Source organism: Leguminivora glycinivorella, chromosome 15 (assembly GCF_023078275.1).
Source record: "Leguminivora glycinivorella isolate SPB_JAAS2020 chromosome 15, LegGlyc_1.1, whole genome shotgun sequence".
In the NCBI taxonomy this organism is placed as follows: Eukaryota; Metazoa; Arthropoda; class Insecta; order Lepidoptera; family Tortricidae; genus Leguminivora; species Leguminivora glycinivorella.
Genome location: NC_062985.1, coordinates 18,802,010 through 18,819,349, shown reverse-complemented (window position 1 = coordinate 18,819,349; position 17,340 = coordinate 18,802,010). Strand labels below are relative to the sequence as shown.

General features: G+C 35.9%; 1 protein-coding gene across 1 annotated transcript in view; it reads right to left on the bottom strand.

Annotated features, from left to right (window-relative positions):
- Nucleotides 1–17,340, bottom strand: part of LOC125233863 (hemicentin-2-like) — an 89,774-nt gene that overhangs the window by 42,547 nt on the left and 29,887 nt on the right. The window contains exon 3 of the mRNA XM_048140005.1: nucleotides 2,778–2,988. Within this exon, the coding sequence (XP_047995962.1) occupies nucleotides 2,778–2,988 (211 nt within the window). The remainder of the gene's footprint in view (nucleotides 1–2,777; nucleotides 2,989–17,340) is intronic.

The following is a 17,340-nucleotide window of genomic DNA, read 5'->3' as shown; positions in this document are numbered from 1 at the left end:
AATTTGGTACCAGTATGTATATCAATCACGCCAACAAAGTACAAAAATAAAAAATTGAAAAAAAATGTTTTATTAGGGTACCCCCCCTACATGTAAAGTGGGGGCTGATTTTTTTTTTCATTCCAACGCCAACGTGTGATATATTGTTGGATAGGTATTTAAAAATGAATAAGGGTTTACTAAAATCGTTTTTTGATAATATTAATATTTTTCGGAAATAATCGCTCCTAAAGGAACAAAAAGTGCGTCCCCCCCCCCTCTAACTTTTGAATCATATGTTTAAAAAATATGAAAATAAACACAAAAATTGTTTTAAACTTGATAAGTTCAGTAGTTTTTGAGAAAAATACGAAAAACTACGGAACCCTACACTGAGCGTGGCCCGACTCGCTCTTGGCCGGTTTTTCCATTATTACACTATTAAGTTGAGTTCCACATGTATCATATTCCGGGTGCCCGGTAATTAATGGACAACCTTTTAACCACCAAGAGGGCACCTTATACTGGTCCGGAAAATCGACATTAAGGTTGTGACGACAAAAAGTGTGAAAATCTCGAAAACTAGGTGACTTTTACTAAACCTTAAAGTCGACTTTCTGGACCAGTATAAGATGCCCTTTTGGTGGTTAAAAGGTTGTCCATTAATATCAATTAAAATTCTAATTAATACAATAAAATAAACATTATAGGACAGTCTTACACAGATTGACTGTCCCACGGTAAGCTCAAGATGGCTTGTGTTGCAGGTACTCAGCCAACGATATATATGGACTAGATGCATTTGTCCCCCAGTTGAAATTGCCCCACTGTTCCTTATAGACTTTTGGGGACGAAATGAAAAAGGCAGTCGGTAATTTAGAATAATACATAATTATACGATAGGTCCTATATTGTTTTTTTTTTTGCATTCCTAACCTCATTTAGTCAATGCGTAGTTAGTAGTTAATATTCAAATGCAATGAACATATTAAAAAAAAACACACAAACAAACATGTCGAACGCTATATCGACTTAACACGTGAGTAATCCGCTTAATTTTTTTTTATTAATGATTATGTTTGATTCTCACGGGAGTTTTATAGTTAAAATTGCAATGAAAATGTATCAAAACAAAGTGCAAACTAGCATTAAATCAATATATTAAACGCCGGTAAGCGTTTACGGTTTATAAATCATTTAATATTTAATGTACAGCAATTTGAGCCAATGAATAAAATATCTTGAAACAGTTGAACCTATCATTAATATTATGGCGTCAGTTTAGAAATTAGAAATTATTTTACATTAAATTATTTTCCAAAATTATTATAACGACCGCGCGTATTGTGTATACAAATATTTATGATGTGTACAGATATTTATGGTGAATCAACTTTTTTTTGCATGCCATTGCCATGGTTACGGTCCCCTGGGTCACGCAAGGTGGTTTTACGCAAAATTATGCTACTTAAACTATGCAAACATGCATTTTTCTGGTGTTAACAAGCCCTTTCCTTAATTTGCCACCTACAAACATGAACTACATGCATGCTTGCATAATTTCAGTAGCATAAATTTTGCGTAAAACCAGTGTAACTCAAGGGAACGTAACCATAGCAATAATAGGCAAGAAAAAGTTGGTTCGCCCATTTGGTTGGTTAATCGACAAATATGACTATCCGAGAATATACAAATTATATTTTTAACTTTTTTTAACTACCTATTCTACAGAGTACACATAGTGCCACAGCAGATAGGGCTGACTTAAATCTGTCAGATTTTTCGTTTTATTGTCAAGCACGAAATCCCAATTTAGGATAGTCATAGGCTGTGCTTGTGCCACTCATTTGAGTGCATCACATACCATTCCAAACACAATAATCTCTCTTACCTACAACAGTAAGTCTAACTGATCTTCGGTTCCGTAGACACTTGGCACTCATAAGCGCCAGAGTCCCTAGGTTGAGCCGGCGCGGCGCCACTCGCAACCTCCACTCATCATAAAACTTTGCTCATCTCTTATTAACCTAGACACTAAAAACCCTTTAAAATTATGAAGGTGTTTTAATCCTTCATGCTTTTGTGACTAAGGACTTACCTACAACAGTAAGTCTGAACGACAAACTGATCTTCGGTTCCGTCGACACTTGGCACTCATAAGCGCCAGAGTCCCTAGGCTGAGCCGGTGACACTCGCAAGGTCCACTCATCAGAGCCGTCAGCGTGGAGCGCCGCGAACTGCGCATCGCTGATATATGTGTGAAGTCCAATATTCTTCTATAAAACTGTGTGCGTCTTATACTAGGTACTGTGACTAAGGAATCTCTCTTACCTACAACAGTAAGTCTGAACGACAAACTGATCTTCGGTTCCGTCGACACTTGGCACTCATAAGCGCCAGAGTCCCTAGGCTGAGCCGGTGACACTCGCAAGGTCCACTCATCAGAGCCGTCAGCGTGGAGCGCCGCGAACTGCGCATCGCTGATATATGTGTGAAGTCCAATATTCTTCTATAAAACTGTGTGCGTCTTATACTAGGTACTGTGACTAAGGAATCTCTCTTACCTACAACAGTAAGTCTGAACGACAAACTGATCTTCGGTTCCGTTGACACTTGGCACTCATAAGCGCCAGAGTCCCTAGGCTGAGCCGGTGCCACTCGCAAGGTCCACTCATCAGAGCCGTCAGCGTGGAGCGCCGCGAACTGCGCTTCGCTGATATATGTGTGAAGTCCAATATTCTTCTATAAAAATTGTGTGCGTCTTATACTAGGTACTCTGACTAAGGAATATCTCTTACCTACAACAGTAAGTCTAAACGACAAACTGATCTTCGGTTCCGTCGACACTTGGCACTCATAAGCGCCAGAGTCCCTAGGCTGAGCCGGCGCCACTCGCAACGTCCACTCATCGGAGCCGTCAGCGTGGAGCGCCGCGAACCGCGCATCGCTGCTGTATGTGTGGACTCCGACAGTGAGGATGTGGAGGTCGCGTTTGCGGATCCAGGATACCTGGGGACAAAATGATAGTTGCTCTTTAACACTTGTTTGATTAAATAAAATAGTTAATAAATATTGGGGGGACACCTTACACAGATCAACTTAGCCACAAACTAAGCAAAGCTTGTACTATGGGTGCTAAGCGACGATATACATACTTAAATAGATAAATACATCCATACTAATATTATAAATGGAAAAGTGTGTGTGTCTGTTTGTTTGTCCGTCTTTCACGGAATTGACATGATTTTTAAAGTGCAGATAGTTGAAGGGATGGAGAGTGACATAGGCTACTTTTTGTCTTTTTCTGACGCGAGCGAAGCCGCGGGCAAAAGCTAGTACTTATATACATAGAAAACATCCATGGCTCAGGAACAAATATCTGTGCCCACCACACAAATAAATGCCCTTACCGGGATTCATACCTGGGACCGCGGCTCATCAGGCAGGGTCACTAATACCGACTGAGCCAGACCGGTCGTCAGTTTGAGTAGACATATTTAACCACTATTATAAGCCACTTGAAGGGCTATTAATACTACATACATAAATATAATCACGCCTGTATCCCATAAAGGGGTAGGCAGAGCACATGAACTACTAAGTTTCAGTGCCACTCTTGGCAAAAAGGGGTTGAAAGAAATCCAAACAGTGACATTGCAGTGACAGGTTGCCAGCCTCGCCTACGCCACAATTTAACCCATATCCCACAGTCGGCTTCTACGACACCCACGGGAAGAAAGGGGGCTGTGAAATTATTAACCCGTTACTACACAGGGGTATAAAACAATACTCTTAGAAAAAAATTATGTTAATTTATCGCATTCTATTATACTATAAGTCACTTTAAATACGTTAACGCACTGTAAGCTGGCAAAAGTTCTCACACTGAGAGAAATTTGCATTGTGAATTTAACAAGTTCGACTTGTTGCGGTTTATCCGTTTGAATCAGTCAAACGTATGTTTAAAACAATATGTGTCAGGTTGTTTTTATAAAATCGATTTGCCGATTGCCGATTCAACTGACAAATAGCTTGTTGTTTGAACCAAAGAGCACGTAGGCGCTATTTTAACCAAAAAACTTGTTGAACGAACATGAAAACTGGTTGTATTTTCTCTCAGTGCAGGATGGCAAGTAAATTTGGAATTTTCGTAATACACCTTATCGCTTTGAGTTAAAAAAAGTATTAGTACATATCCATGAAAATGAAAATTTGATGCTTCTTCAATATCGAATAAAAAAATTGCCACACTGTAAAACCTTACTTAGTAATACGACTACCTAATATGACTTCACCGGATACCTATCATAAAAGTTCAACTTATGTTTGTGTGCCTTTTTCTTTAGATGGAAAAATACAAACACATTAAATAATTGTCGTTTTAATAGTCAAACAGGCTACATCAATATTTGGCAGCGTTTATATGTTTATTTTTAACCATAATGAAGTCCCTAAATGCAATATAAACTACCATTTTCTCGTGAATTGCGCACATTCTCCAACTTAATTATATTTAACAGGATTTAGTAGACTAATTAAAGTGCAAAGTGACGAGCTAGTGTAAAAGCTTTGAAAGCTTCACGTGTGGTCGCGAGCGCAGCGCATTTGAGGTTGAAATGTTTCAATGCAATATACGCGACGAGAGATTTTCAAGCGCATTTGAAAACATGACATGACGCATTTGAAAAATTAGCAAAAATGTATCAGTATCACCCACCAGCCGAATGTATCCGTACCACATTCAAAGAAGTACAATACACGGTGTGACATGAGGAAACCGAAAGATTTTAACTACGCATTTCAAAATGGTATATGACGTCAAGCAAATTTCGCCAAAAAATTTTTTTTGAGTATTTTTGGATGTGTTTTCACATTATTCGTAAAACTGGCACTTAAAATAAAAATTTACAATTGTAAAAAAAATACTTTTCTGTAATGAGTTACTTTACCTACTTTTTGATGTCTATCAATGAGGATATTTAGATTTTGTCCGATAACGGCATCTTCGCCTTCAAAACAGGGTTTTGTTCTGAGAAATAATGAGTAATTGTCATTTTATTTTAATGCTTATAGTTTTGAAAGTAGGCGAAATCCAGAAAAGTTTATATGACATTTTACTCTTCTAATATGATGGGGAATACGCAGTCCAAATTAGTTTATATAATTAGACGTTTATTTTGTGGCGCCATCTATGTGTGGTGTGGTGTATGCGCGTTCTTAGGCGGTCGCATTTTGATGTATGGGATGGTATGATCTTCTTATATTTAATCTATGGTTTTAGTTTTAAAAGTGTTTGCAATATTATTTTTTTATTACAGTTCTCTGTACAAACACGGTAATCCGACTGAAAAGCTCTGTATTATATCACGATTGTATAAAATACTATAAAAAAATCATAAAGAATACATGCAATGATTGATTAAAGTGTTAAAATCGAAGGGCAAAGGCAATTGCTTGAAAATTGGATGATTTGTGCAAATCCAACAATGTATACTTAATTACATAGCTGGCGCGATGACCCAGATATACAACCTGTTTTTATTGATTACCGTTAACTTTCAGGGTAGCAAATATACGTTTTTTTTTTTTTTTTCAAAAAAGTTGTTCCTTAGATAACTTTTACTGTTTCGTTTAACTTACTGTACTGTTGTTGTTTTTATGCACGTTATCAAAAACGCTCTAAGCAATAATTATTTTAACAGAGTGTTTTTGATAATGTGTTGAGTCTGAAAGCAAGAAAATATTTTTTAATACAGTTGCTCAAAAAGTGCCCGTTTTTTGGTTGTGTAACGTGCGAGAAGTTGTATTTTACGAACTAGTGCGTAAAAAGTATATACGTTCCATTTTACGACTACTTACCGAGCTGTTTTCATATTAGTCTAGTTTACTAAGACAGAATAAAACTATAAACATACTATTAAGTGATTAATATTTAAAACGTTAATTACTTTTAGTCATACTAAACATAATTTATAAAATGGTTTATACTTTGAAAAATCGGTCATAATGAGTCGTGTAAACAGAACATGATTGGAACGAAACGCGTCTTCTACTGTCAAAGTAGAGGCGTCTACCATGTTTTAACTTAATGCACGTTCAAAAAACCTCAATATGTTACGCGATTTGTCATAATTATTTTACGTTATTTGCAATACGTCGGGGCATAAATGGATCGATTAAATTAAAATGTAGTTGTACATTAAACAATCGTCCCAAATCGTAAATGTTTATGTTTTTATGGCACCCAATGAAATAAATTATGTTAGATGAATAGCAAACTCGAAAATATGCACGCAAGTTTAAAAGCTTCAAAAATACGCCTTTGAATTGTCAAATAATCCGTCAATGTCCATGGGAAAATTGATAGTTCGGATTGTTTTATTTCGTTGTAAGTAGTAGTGTTTTTTCGCAACTGTATTAAAAAACGTCGTATGTCACACATGCGAGAATGTCATTCTTCACTCGTCCCGAGATTTGAGAAATGTCTCGGGACTCGTGAAGTAATGACATACTTCTCGCACTTATAACGAAATGTACTATTATTCAGGACGTTAACAATATTCCTTACGTCTATGAAACACATTAATAGGCATTATATTAACGTCACTGAAAAGGTCTCCATTTTTTTCAGTACAGATGGTGTTTTTTACGCACTAGTGCGAGAAGTGGTTCATTGTATGTCAGGTGGAAACTTCGGATGGCCATCTGTACTGAAAAACGTCGTACGGTACTCCCTTCGATCGTGTTTTAATTTATCGGCACTCGATTTGAACTTTTTTTCGCACTTACTTACTTACTTAATATAATGCGATCTACAAAATAAACTTTATTCTTTACTCTTATCCTTATAAAAAAAAAACCTAAAGGTTAAAGCCAATTAACAAAAATATTCCGAATCGAGAAACAAATATCTTTTGGGACAGACATATTTTATTCAGTTTGAGTATTAGTTTAATAAAATTGCCTTCACTATCATACAATTGATCGCATATTACCTAAATGCGATAAAAATCTCCATCGATTAGTCGATTAAGATCGGACGCTAAATATATTTGGAAAAATGTTGTATTGTTTGAAACGAAATTAAAATTATACAGTTCCTTTTTATTGACCAAAATTAAATGTTAGCAAAAATCTATGGTTTAATGAGAAAAGTACATTTTTATCCTCGTATTTATATATAAACCTTCTGTTTCTACTTATTAGCATTAGGTACATTCAAACCCACGATAATAATTCTGCCTTAAAAATCAAATACACATGGGAACAAAATTATTTTGCATCATATTTTAACAGCAAATATATCCGACGATCCATTAAACTCCGCTTCCTTGTTCAAAGCTAATAATTCATTTATTTTTAGAATGTTTGGATAAAGCATTTCCTGGTCGTATGATTCACGAAATATAAAAGGCAAAATTACAGTCTCCATTCGGGATAAAAAGATTCCTGTTTTAGCAAGTAAAAACCTATTCAGAATATTATTCGACCGCACATACCACGAGTGAGCATTCTGTCTCACACGCCAGTTTAACATAACCTTTAGTTGGTAAGATCTGCGGGGTACGCCAAGGTACCGCCACGCTGGTTTCGATCAGTCGAAGGCTTGCGACACAGTGAGACAGCGCCAGGAGAGTGGGTAACCTTTTATGTGGCTTCCGATGCGAACGGCGAGTGAATAGTAGCCAAATTGCTAGTGAAGAGGCCGACTCATTCCCTCTAGATTGCGTCGATTCACCTTTGACCCGCCGATTTCATTTACGGCGACAAAAAATCACATAAAAAGCATTCGCACGGAAGCTATTTTCGGAGGGAGTTCATAAATTCGTTTGGGATTTTCTCTAATAGCGCTAAGTGCATTTTTTGTTTGGACATAATGGTATATTTTTTAAATAAAAATATTAATAAAACATATAAAAACAAATTCCAGCAAAAAAAAAACATAAGAGAAAACAACGCCAACGTTGGTAAAACCTAAAGTGAAACAATACCTATTCAACGTTTCGAACATTAAGGGTTCGGTACTACAAATCCTACATGGAAAACATAAAAAACAACCATGACCCAGGAACAAATATCTGTCCTCATCAATGCTCGTATAGGTGAAAATGAAAAAAAAAATGAAAATGAAAATGAAATATTTATTTTTCAAGTAGGCATATTACAATGCGCATATGAACGTCAAATAAAGCTACGCCGGCTCTAACGCTACGCCTCAGACTCGAGAAGATTTCAGTCCCCCTCAGTTGGGAGGGGGGTATCCACTATGGGACCGGCAAGAAACTCGGCGGGCAACTTTTTTTCAAAACATTACATCTTATAATTAACATGCATTAAATAACAAGATACAATTTAATATGCAAAAGTATTCATCAAAGAATATGAACAGACTAGGTATTCTAAAACTTAAGAAAGTCACCTGTTGTATGTGTGAGTGACGTGTTCGATTAGAGAACACATATTTAAAATTAGTAACATAAACAAAACAAACGCCTATTCGAACACGTTACTCACACATACAACAGGTGACTTTTTTAAGTTTAAAAAAAAACGGTTACCATGTTCCGTTTAGATAAAGTCCTACAGTTAAATCTATTTTTTCGGTTCCCGAGATACAGGCTGCGCCTAGTTTGGGGCCGACGGATATAACCTTAATGGCAAAAATGTAATTTAAGTTCTGCTTGAAAAATGTACCTATGTAGATATTATGTTTGGCAAATAAACGATTTGTGATTTGTGATTTTTCACCTATACCAGGATTCGAACCCAGGACCATCGGCGTAGAAGGCATGATCACCGTTCGTCAAACCTCGTCGGTGTGTCGGTTAAATACGCTACAGGAGACAATGTTTTTCATGTTTTACACTATTAACTAGAGTGTCATAACATGTCCGCTGAACACGCATGCCACATTTGACCTAACGGTGCTAAATAAGTTACTGTCTGTCATTACACAAATTCAGGGAACTGATTTGCCCCGGATCAACTTGTTACCGTCAGCTGCAGTTAGCTCCATTTGAAATTCGGAACTAACTTATCATTAGCTAGTTTATCCGCTAGTTAGTCCAACTATTCGTAACACTGACTGTGCAGTTAATGACATGAGGTTCTTGATCTAGTATTCGATAAGGTTTTGTTTTGACTTATTTACAAACTAGAAAAAAACAGTATTGTTTTTATAACAAGATTTTATTCAACTTCCCTTGTCAGTACGTTAGTGTGCGTCAGAACTTAGAAGCTAAATTTGACCCAATTTCCGGTTTCCGATTGAGCTTAAATTTTGCACACATATGTAAACCACGTGACAATGCAACATTAGGGTATCATCGAGCTGATATGCTGACGGAGCAGAGAGGTGGTCATAGGAACTCTGTTATGAAAACGTCGTATCCCCATCGAGTAAGGGGTTTTTAGAAACGTCTCGGAGAGCAGTAGATGACTATTGAAAGAAAGGTACAGTCGGAGATAAAAGCTTGTGCCAAAAATGAATTTTTTGCAAAAAACTTATTAAATAATCAAAACTTATTGTTTAATTTTTTTGGCAAGCAGAAACGTCTGCAATCCATAGGATTACTTAAGTAAAATAGTACTTAAGTAAAATTTAAAAGTGGAAAATATTTGCCTTGGGTGGGACTGGAAGTCACGGCCTCTGGATCGAATTCCAGCGCTGTGTTAACTGAGCCACCAATAATTTAATCAAGCCAGCGATGTGTCCACTAAAACACCCTTCATTTCCACGTCACTTTCCATACTAATGGACGGACCGTGTAGAGAATGACATGAGAGTGAAAGACTCGTATCATTTTTCTCTCAGTCCATCCATCTTTTCTTAGGCAATCCACTGCTTTTGTGTTCATCCACCTTCATATTTACCACTCATTTTGTTACTTTGCTTTCATCCCCCCATGCCATGCTAATCAACTGCCTCACCTTCTCTGTTACTTGTGCTACTTTCAGCTTTCCTCGTTTACACCATAATGTACTATTTTGAAAATAGCAACGCATCCGTTTCGTTTTACTACACAATGAATTCAATCCGGCTTGATCTGAGCTTGACCCATAAAAACTCGGGCGCCGGAGAGAACGGGATCCCATTTATATCCAGTTAGTTCCGTCTCCGCTTTAAACCGCTGAAGAAAGTTTTAAAACCTCCAACGCTGCCTTGAATACAAATTCAGAGTCTGATTTAAACTTAAAAATACGTCAAAATAGCTAGATTTCTTTTTTTTTTATTAAGTTGTGTTTTTTTTTATCAGTTCTCTTTTGTCAATAACCATTAATGTCTACGCTGTGTTTGCTGTGGGTTTGAATAATAGTTATTTGTTATACAAGGGGGCAAAGTTGTATTTTAACGCCGAGTGTGGAATTGAAAAACGAGCAAGTGAAAGGATTCTATAGTTGAACCACGAGCGAAGCGAGTGGTTCGAGAATAGAATCCTGAACTTGCGAGTTTTTTAACACACGAGAAGTAAAATACATTTGACCCCGAGTGTAACACAAAACTTTTCCCCTTACTATAGCGAGGAAACTACAACGCAAAAAATGCGTTTATCACTGCTTCCACTATTTCCACAGGTGGTAAATCATCTTTATTACTAGATTCACTTACTTTTATCAATTTTAAAGCAGTTAATTTGACTTTATTCAAGGTCAAATTACTTTACCCACTAGTGGATAAAATGCGTTTTTACTCGCTGGTATTAAAGGACAAAACACGTGTTTCCGAGATAGTGAGGGGAAAACAATAATACGGCCACGCTCTCATCTATTCTATCTAAGACTAACATCGCACTAGTGCAATAACGAGCATTGCATTAAGCATACAACTATGTCAAAAAAATAAAAGGTTTTCAGATACATGTTTGAATGGATAAATATTTTTTCTATTATTTCATCGGAAATGTCAGTGTCATCAAGTGTCATTAAATTAAATGACACTTGTGATACTTCCATTTTCAATTCAGCGTCAAAAATGTCACTATTTAACCTTATATCTTCGACCCATGTCATGTTCGTTGATAGAAGCAACCACAGAGTATTATTGAATAGTATAGATGTATGGTATAGAGTTATCAGTCAAGATTTTCGAATGCAGCGCCATCTATTATTAAGTTACGACAACTTTTCATGTGATTTTCCATGCCTAAAGGTTCCTTATAGAACATAATGCATGTGAACCCTTTAAACATGGAACGCCACATATTTATGGCCGGATTTCTAAATAGGTCATTCATCAACCAGTCACATTATTAAATATTTCAACTCTAACTTATTTGTCGAAAAAGATGACAATAATAAAGTTTACAATTTAAATACATGTAATTAACCATAAAATGCCGTTCGCTAGTTTGCAGGTGGTACAGCGACATCTAACGAAAATTTTGGACACCAAAAAATACTTATAATATACATTTTACGACAACAAGTCATTACCAACTTTACCCAATTTGCGGGGGTAACAGTGACATCTAGCGAACAACTTGCACTACGGCATTTAATTTTAACGCCCTCTATTAGGGTGTTTCATTTTTCCAAAATTTTGATTTATCTTTGACTTCGCTTTTCTTCTTGTTTCTACACCTATACAGAGCCCATATACCAAAAATCAGGGAAATCGGACAATATTTAGAGGTCGCACACTGTGGCAACTTTTGTCTGAAGAAGTTAGTATGGGCGCAGGAAAGGCTAGAAACAAAATTTATGTAACTTTTTGTAGTAGGTGGTTTAAAAGTGATTTTAATGAAAAGTTTTTATATTGAAGCAAGTTCTTTTAAAAAAAATTACTATTTGACGTGGCATTTAGTTTCTAGGCAAGGTTTCTTATGATATTTTTTTAATAAATAATAATAAATAAATAAATTGCATTTATTTCGAACAAAAGTCCATATTTTGTTAGTAATACATTAACACTTAGATCTAGGGTTAGTAAAGAGACATAAAATTAAAATTAATATAAATTTACACACATTGGGGCATGTAGCTGCACTTTTTGGACGCTCGACTTCCTTCTAAGGAACAGGTTTTTTTGATTTTTTGTCCTGTTTTTGGCTTGAAGCAGTGGTCTCTCGGCCCTCTCGGGGCACTGATAACAGGATAGGTGGATGATATCAAGTGGCACATTGGCTATCACCAGGTCCGCCATGGATCGGCAAAATATGGAGAATCTTCATCACAAATGCCACTAAAATGCGACTTGTCAGGGCATTAGTATCTCCCAATTTTCCCATATTTCTTTACGGTGCTGAGACGTGGACTTCAAGGGAAAAGAAGATAGATTTCCTAGAAATGTGGTGCTGCAGAAGAAAGCTAAGAGTATCCTGGAGAAGGTTCAGATACGATGGACCAGTCAAGTCAAGGCTGCACTTAATAGTGGCCCACTCTACGAATGCGTAAGGAATGTCGATGCATTGTTAAGCTTGCTACCACCCCTGATGTGACGGCCACGACCACTCTGCCAAGAGTGTGACGACAAAGAAGAAAACAAGATCGATCTTTGACTTAAGTATATTGACCGGGATATAGACCCTACTTACATTTTAGATTTTTGTCTTAGAACTATTTAATGTTCAGGATGTTAGCGATTATTGTAGCCCTAACACCAGACTTGGTCGATAGTCTAACAATAGTCTATCATACCGCAAAGAAGAGTAAGTATACCTATATATTTAATAATAAAAATTAACGCTCCAGTCAAAGATGAAGAGCAAAACGGTTCTCGCTGAAAGTCGTCGAACATCACAGAAAATGCGTACTACTTGCGAACAAAAGATAAGGTTGCGGCTTAGGTATACATGTAAGCTAAATAATGATGATGACTTATTTTATCAAGAATGGATGTTACAACTGTTTTATTTTACTTTCAAATAAGTTACAACTACTCTATTGTTTTATTTGAAAATAAAATTGAGTAACATTAGTTTTTAGTGACTTTTTTTCAAACTGTTCATCCAGTGCGACCTCTAAACAACGTCCAAATCACTTGAAATTTGGTATATAGGCGTTTGAGATAAGCTAGAACCGAAAGCCGAGCGAAATCAGAAAAAATATCACAATTTTATTTTTCCCATACAAATATGAAACACCCTACCCTCTATCGTTGAGTTTCCTAAATATAAAGAGGATCGAGTATTATAGAGAGTTACTGTCGAAGTAAAATGTGTAATCACAGTGCATTATTTGTAATCACTTATTTGTCGAAAAAGATGACAATAATAAAGTTTACAATTTAAATACATGTAATTAACCATAAAATGCCGTTCGCTAGTTTGCAGGTGGTACAGCGACATCTAACGAAAATTTTGGACACCAAAAAATACTTATAATATACATTTTACGACAACAAGTCATTACCAACTTTACCCAATTTGCGGGGGTAACAGTGACATCTAGCGAACAACTTGCACTACGGCATTTAATTTTAACGCCCTCTATCGTTGAGTTTCCTAAATATAAAGAGGATCGAGTATTATAGAGAGTTACTGTCGAAGTATAGACTGCCATCTATTGACACAGGCTTAAAACTTTTGCATCTCAGTTTTGACAATTAGGCCATATTCATAGCATGATATGTGTTAAAATGTCAAATATTAATGTAAGCGCCATCTAGCTGAGCGTACCCCAAAGGTGTAACGCCATTTAGGCCACCGTGCCTTTCTCTGTATGGTACTGAGGTTCGGTTTTTTCGTAGACTTTATACGAAGTTACATAATTATGTCTTTGGTACATCGGATTTACTATTTCCTTTGACTGAAAACACCGTCGAAGCAACAATGTAGGACTATTTTTACCCAAACAACAGCGTAAGTAGGTAAACATGTTAGGTTTAATTCAATTAATTCAGTTTTTGTGTTTCCAAAAGTTTTGCTCTGCCTGCCGTAATTCTAAATCGATTCTCGTGAAATGTTGTGACCCAGGGACCGATTTTTGAATCTCGGCAATTCGATTTCGTGAAATTCGTTCAATAATATGTCCACTACTAGCGATTTAAATTCTACTAACAAAATCGAAAACGAGTGGTCATTACCACTAGATTTAAAATTACTAGCCGTCCTTTTCCAAAAATAGCATTACGTCGTTTTCACCGATTTTCGAACGGCGAATTTTTGCGTTCGAAATTCTAAAGTCGATCCCCTGGGGGCCGATCTTTGAATCTCACTTTCACTAAAATACCGGTTGAAAACGGTGAATTGCCTATTATTTTTAGTGACAATTTTCTGAATTCGAACGCGTGAGACTCAAAAATCGGCCCCCTGATTCTACAATAATAGTACATTACTACAGAGGCCGGGACAAATGGGGTTGCCATTGCCAACCCCATTTCCCGCCGAGGTATGTATAGTGCTTTTCTCAAACATGGTATGAAATAAATAAAGTCTACTGAAAATAGTAACTTTGGATGGCTGTATCTCCTAAACGGTGCGTCGTAGCGCAAAAATAATCGAATTTTCGTTCCCCTTTAATACCCCGTATACGCCTATAAAAAAACAAAAAATTAAAAAAAAACGAAAAATTTTTTTTTGTATGAAAACGCACCCAAAATCAAATATTGTCTAGGGCCCGTACCTGTTGCAGTCGGCACGTCTATAAAGCCCCTTATAGTTTTTTTTTAATTGGCTAAATACCTGGATGTTATGTCACAATTATCTGTGTTTGGAAATTAAAAAAGAAGACTTTGCCGGCCTTGGCCTGCAAGGTTTGTATGAAATTCCATTATCTATCAATCGTCCTAGCCGCACCTGCAACGTCATACTTCGCTGCCAATTATAAGGCACATAACATCAATATTTCATACCATGTTTGAGAAAAATATATTTTTTGTCGATGTAATTTTTATATTTTATAATGCAAAAAATCCTACTTATAAAGAAATTCATATACTACTAAGTAGTATTTTCGACGTATCAATTGACAACGTTTCAAAATTTTCAATGTCCCTAAATCGAAAACCATTTCGAGATATACGCCTGTAGATCACAAAAATATATTTTTTAATATTTTTTTTTCCTTATTTTTAGTAAAAAATTTTAAAAATAGTTTAAAGGGGAAGTGACGTTACATAGTTGAGTCAGACTATTCAGAGCTGCCACTATAACCAAAAAAATCTTCCGGTTGGGATGTCACTTGAGTTTGACTGTGACACTTATCATCGCTAGTAGTATGGAGATTAGAGGTAAGGAGCGAAAGCTTTAAGTTTCAGAAGTGCAGATATAAAACCAGGTGGCGCTGCAATTGCAGGTACATAAGGGTTTGACACGTCATTTTCGACTGTTCTACTTTGACAGATTTCTCTCCTTATACTTCTACATTCCATAGCTCGTAGTTATTCAATATTTGTTGACAGTGACACTTGACAGTCAGACATCTCGGACTGTTTAAGCTGACTGTTAAAACTTTTTTAGGAATGATTTTTTCGAAATATTGTATGAAATGTTGTCAAGTACTTTGCTTCCCGCTTTTCGGGATACAGGCGTGAGTTCATGTATGTACTTACTTATCCATACTTATACTTATATATTATAAATGGGAAAGTGTGTGTGTCTGTTTGTTTGTCCGTCTTTCACGGCCAAACGGAGCGACGAATTGACGTGATTTTTGAAGTGGAAGGGATGGAGAGTGACATAGGCTACTTTTTGTCTCTTTCTAACGCGTGCAAAAGCTAGTGTATTTAAAAGTATTGTCTGTCAAAGTATTGATATTGATATAAACATTTTAATCAAAGGACTATTGACTTTCGAAAATATGATTGTTCGATTGAAAGTGTAGTACGACATACATCTTTAGGTATTTCGCACATTACAATCTTGATTTTCGATGTTATGTTTTTCGTAATTTCGTACTTCGGATTTGATTTGATTTTAGAATAGGACCACATCGTCCCATTAATGCAAATACCGACTAAGTGACTTTTTGACGAAATCGAGTTTTTAGCACATATAGAATAAGGTTTTCAAGGACTACAATATGTTAAAACCCATGTATTGATACGACGCTGCATTCAAAAGATAGCTGTCGCATAAAGTTACTTAATGGTCAATTTTTTGCATTATAAACTGCCAGAATGTGATATGAATATTTAATATAAACTTTTATGCTTTATCCGCCAAGTAGAACATTTTAATGGTGTATAGTGTTTTTTTGCATTTAAATATTTTGTTAAAGTAGCCATCTTATGTTCTACAAAAAAGTTTAATGTGTACATATTTGATTTTTGCAAATAAAACTATCAACAAAATTATTTATTTTAAGCCAGGCTAAATACACCAAATGTCTTTAAGATGTTTTTCCAGAAGATGTTTGTTTACAAACATCAGCAATGTCATACTACCAAAAAGTTGTATAGGGACTATAATTGGTTTTGTATGTGATGTGACGAAGGAAAGGATAAGTCTATTACTGCAAATACCGACTATGTGTAAATAGGCGATTTTGTGATAATGCGGTTTTAAAGTTTGAAGGCACGTTTTATATGAAAACATGAAAAAATGTACGTTATGTGTATGGCGTTTTAAAACCTATATTTTTTTGTTTATTACTTTGTCGTGACGATCAAATACGATTTAATGAAACAGTCGAATACCTACTTAGTTGGTTTTTCCTGTAGAAATAAATGTTTGCATATTTCTCTTCTTTATACATGTAACCCATTGTTTGTCTTAAATTAAGCTTCGTTTTTCATATGATGTTTTCGTGATTAGCAAAAAGTGCGTTGAGAACCTCCTCCGTTTTTTTTTAAATCGGTTAAAAATACACTAACACAAACGGTTTAAGCTGAAGGAATCGAATTTAGTGTAATTTTATGTTTCATAACTTCGATGACCGTTACTAATTACAGTGTTACATTTAAATCAAATCTTTTTTGCCACTTCACCGACTGGTAAATGCTCTCTTAGTTTTTCGAAAACGGACGAGAGAGTTGCATTTTATCGATAAAATCTTGAGGTTTGCATTGGTGCAAGGTTATTTCATACTAATTTTAATTTGGTAACCTAAGCTGGTTGGCAAATAACCTTAAATTAACCTTTGAATTACGATAAATAATACAAATCGGTTCAGACGTCTGTGAGTAATCGCATAACATGTATCGTTGTTTTAACAACTCGAAGTGGAATTGGCCTACGAAACTAAATTCACTGCGCCAAAGTCACTGTATTGTAGACGTAGGTAGATGATATTCTTATTATTAATAAAATAGTGATAAAGTTATTAAACGTCATCTTCATCGCTGTTGATTCCCATACAGTGACATCTAGCATCTATTTTTAACGCCTTACCAAGTGAGCGTCGAATTGAGCCCTGCATACATTTACAATGAACGGTGAATCCGATTCGACGCGTCGCTAATGGACGTAGTTTTATAAGAAA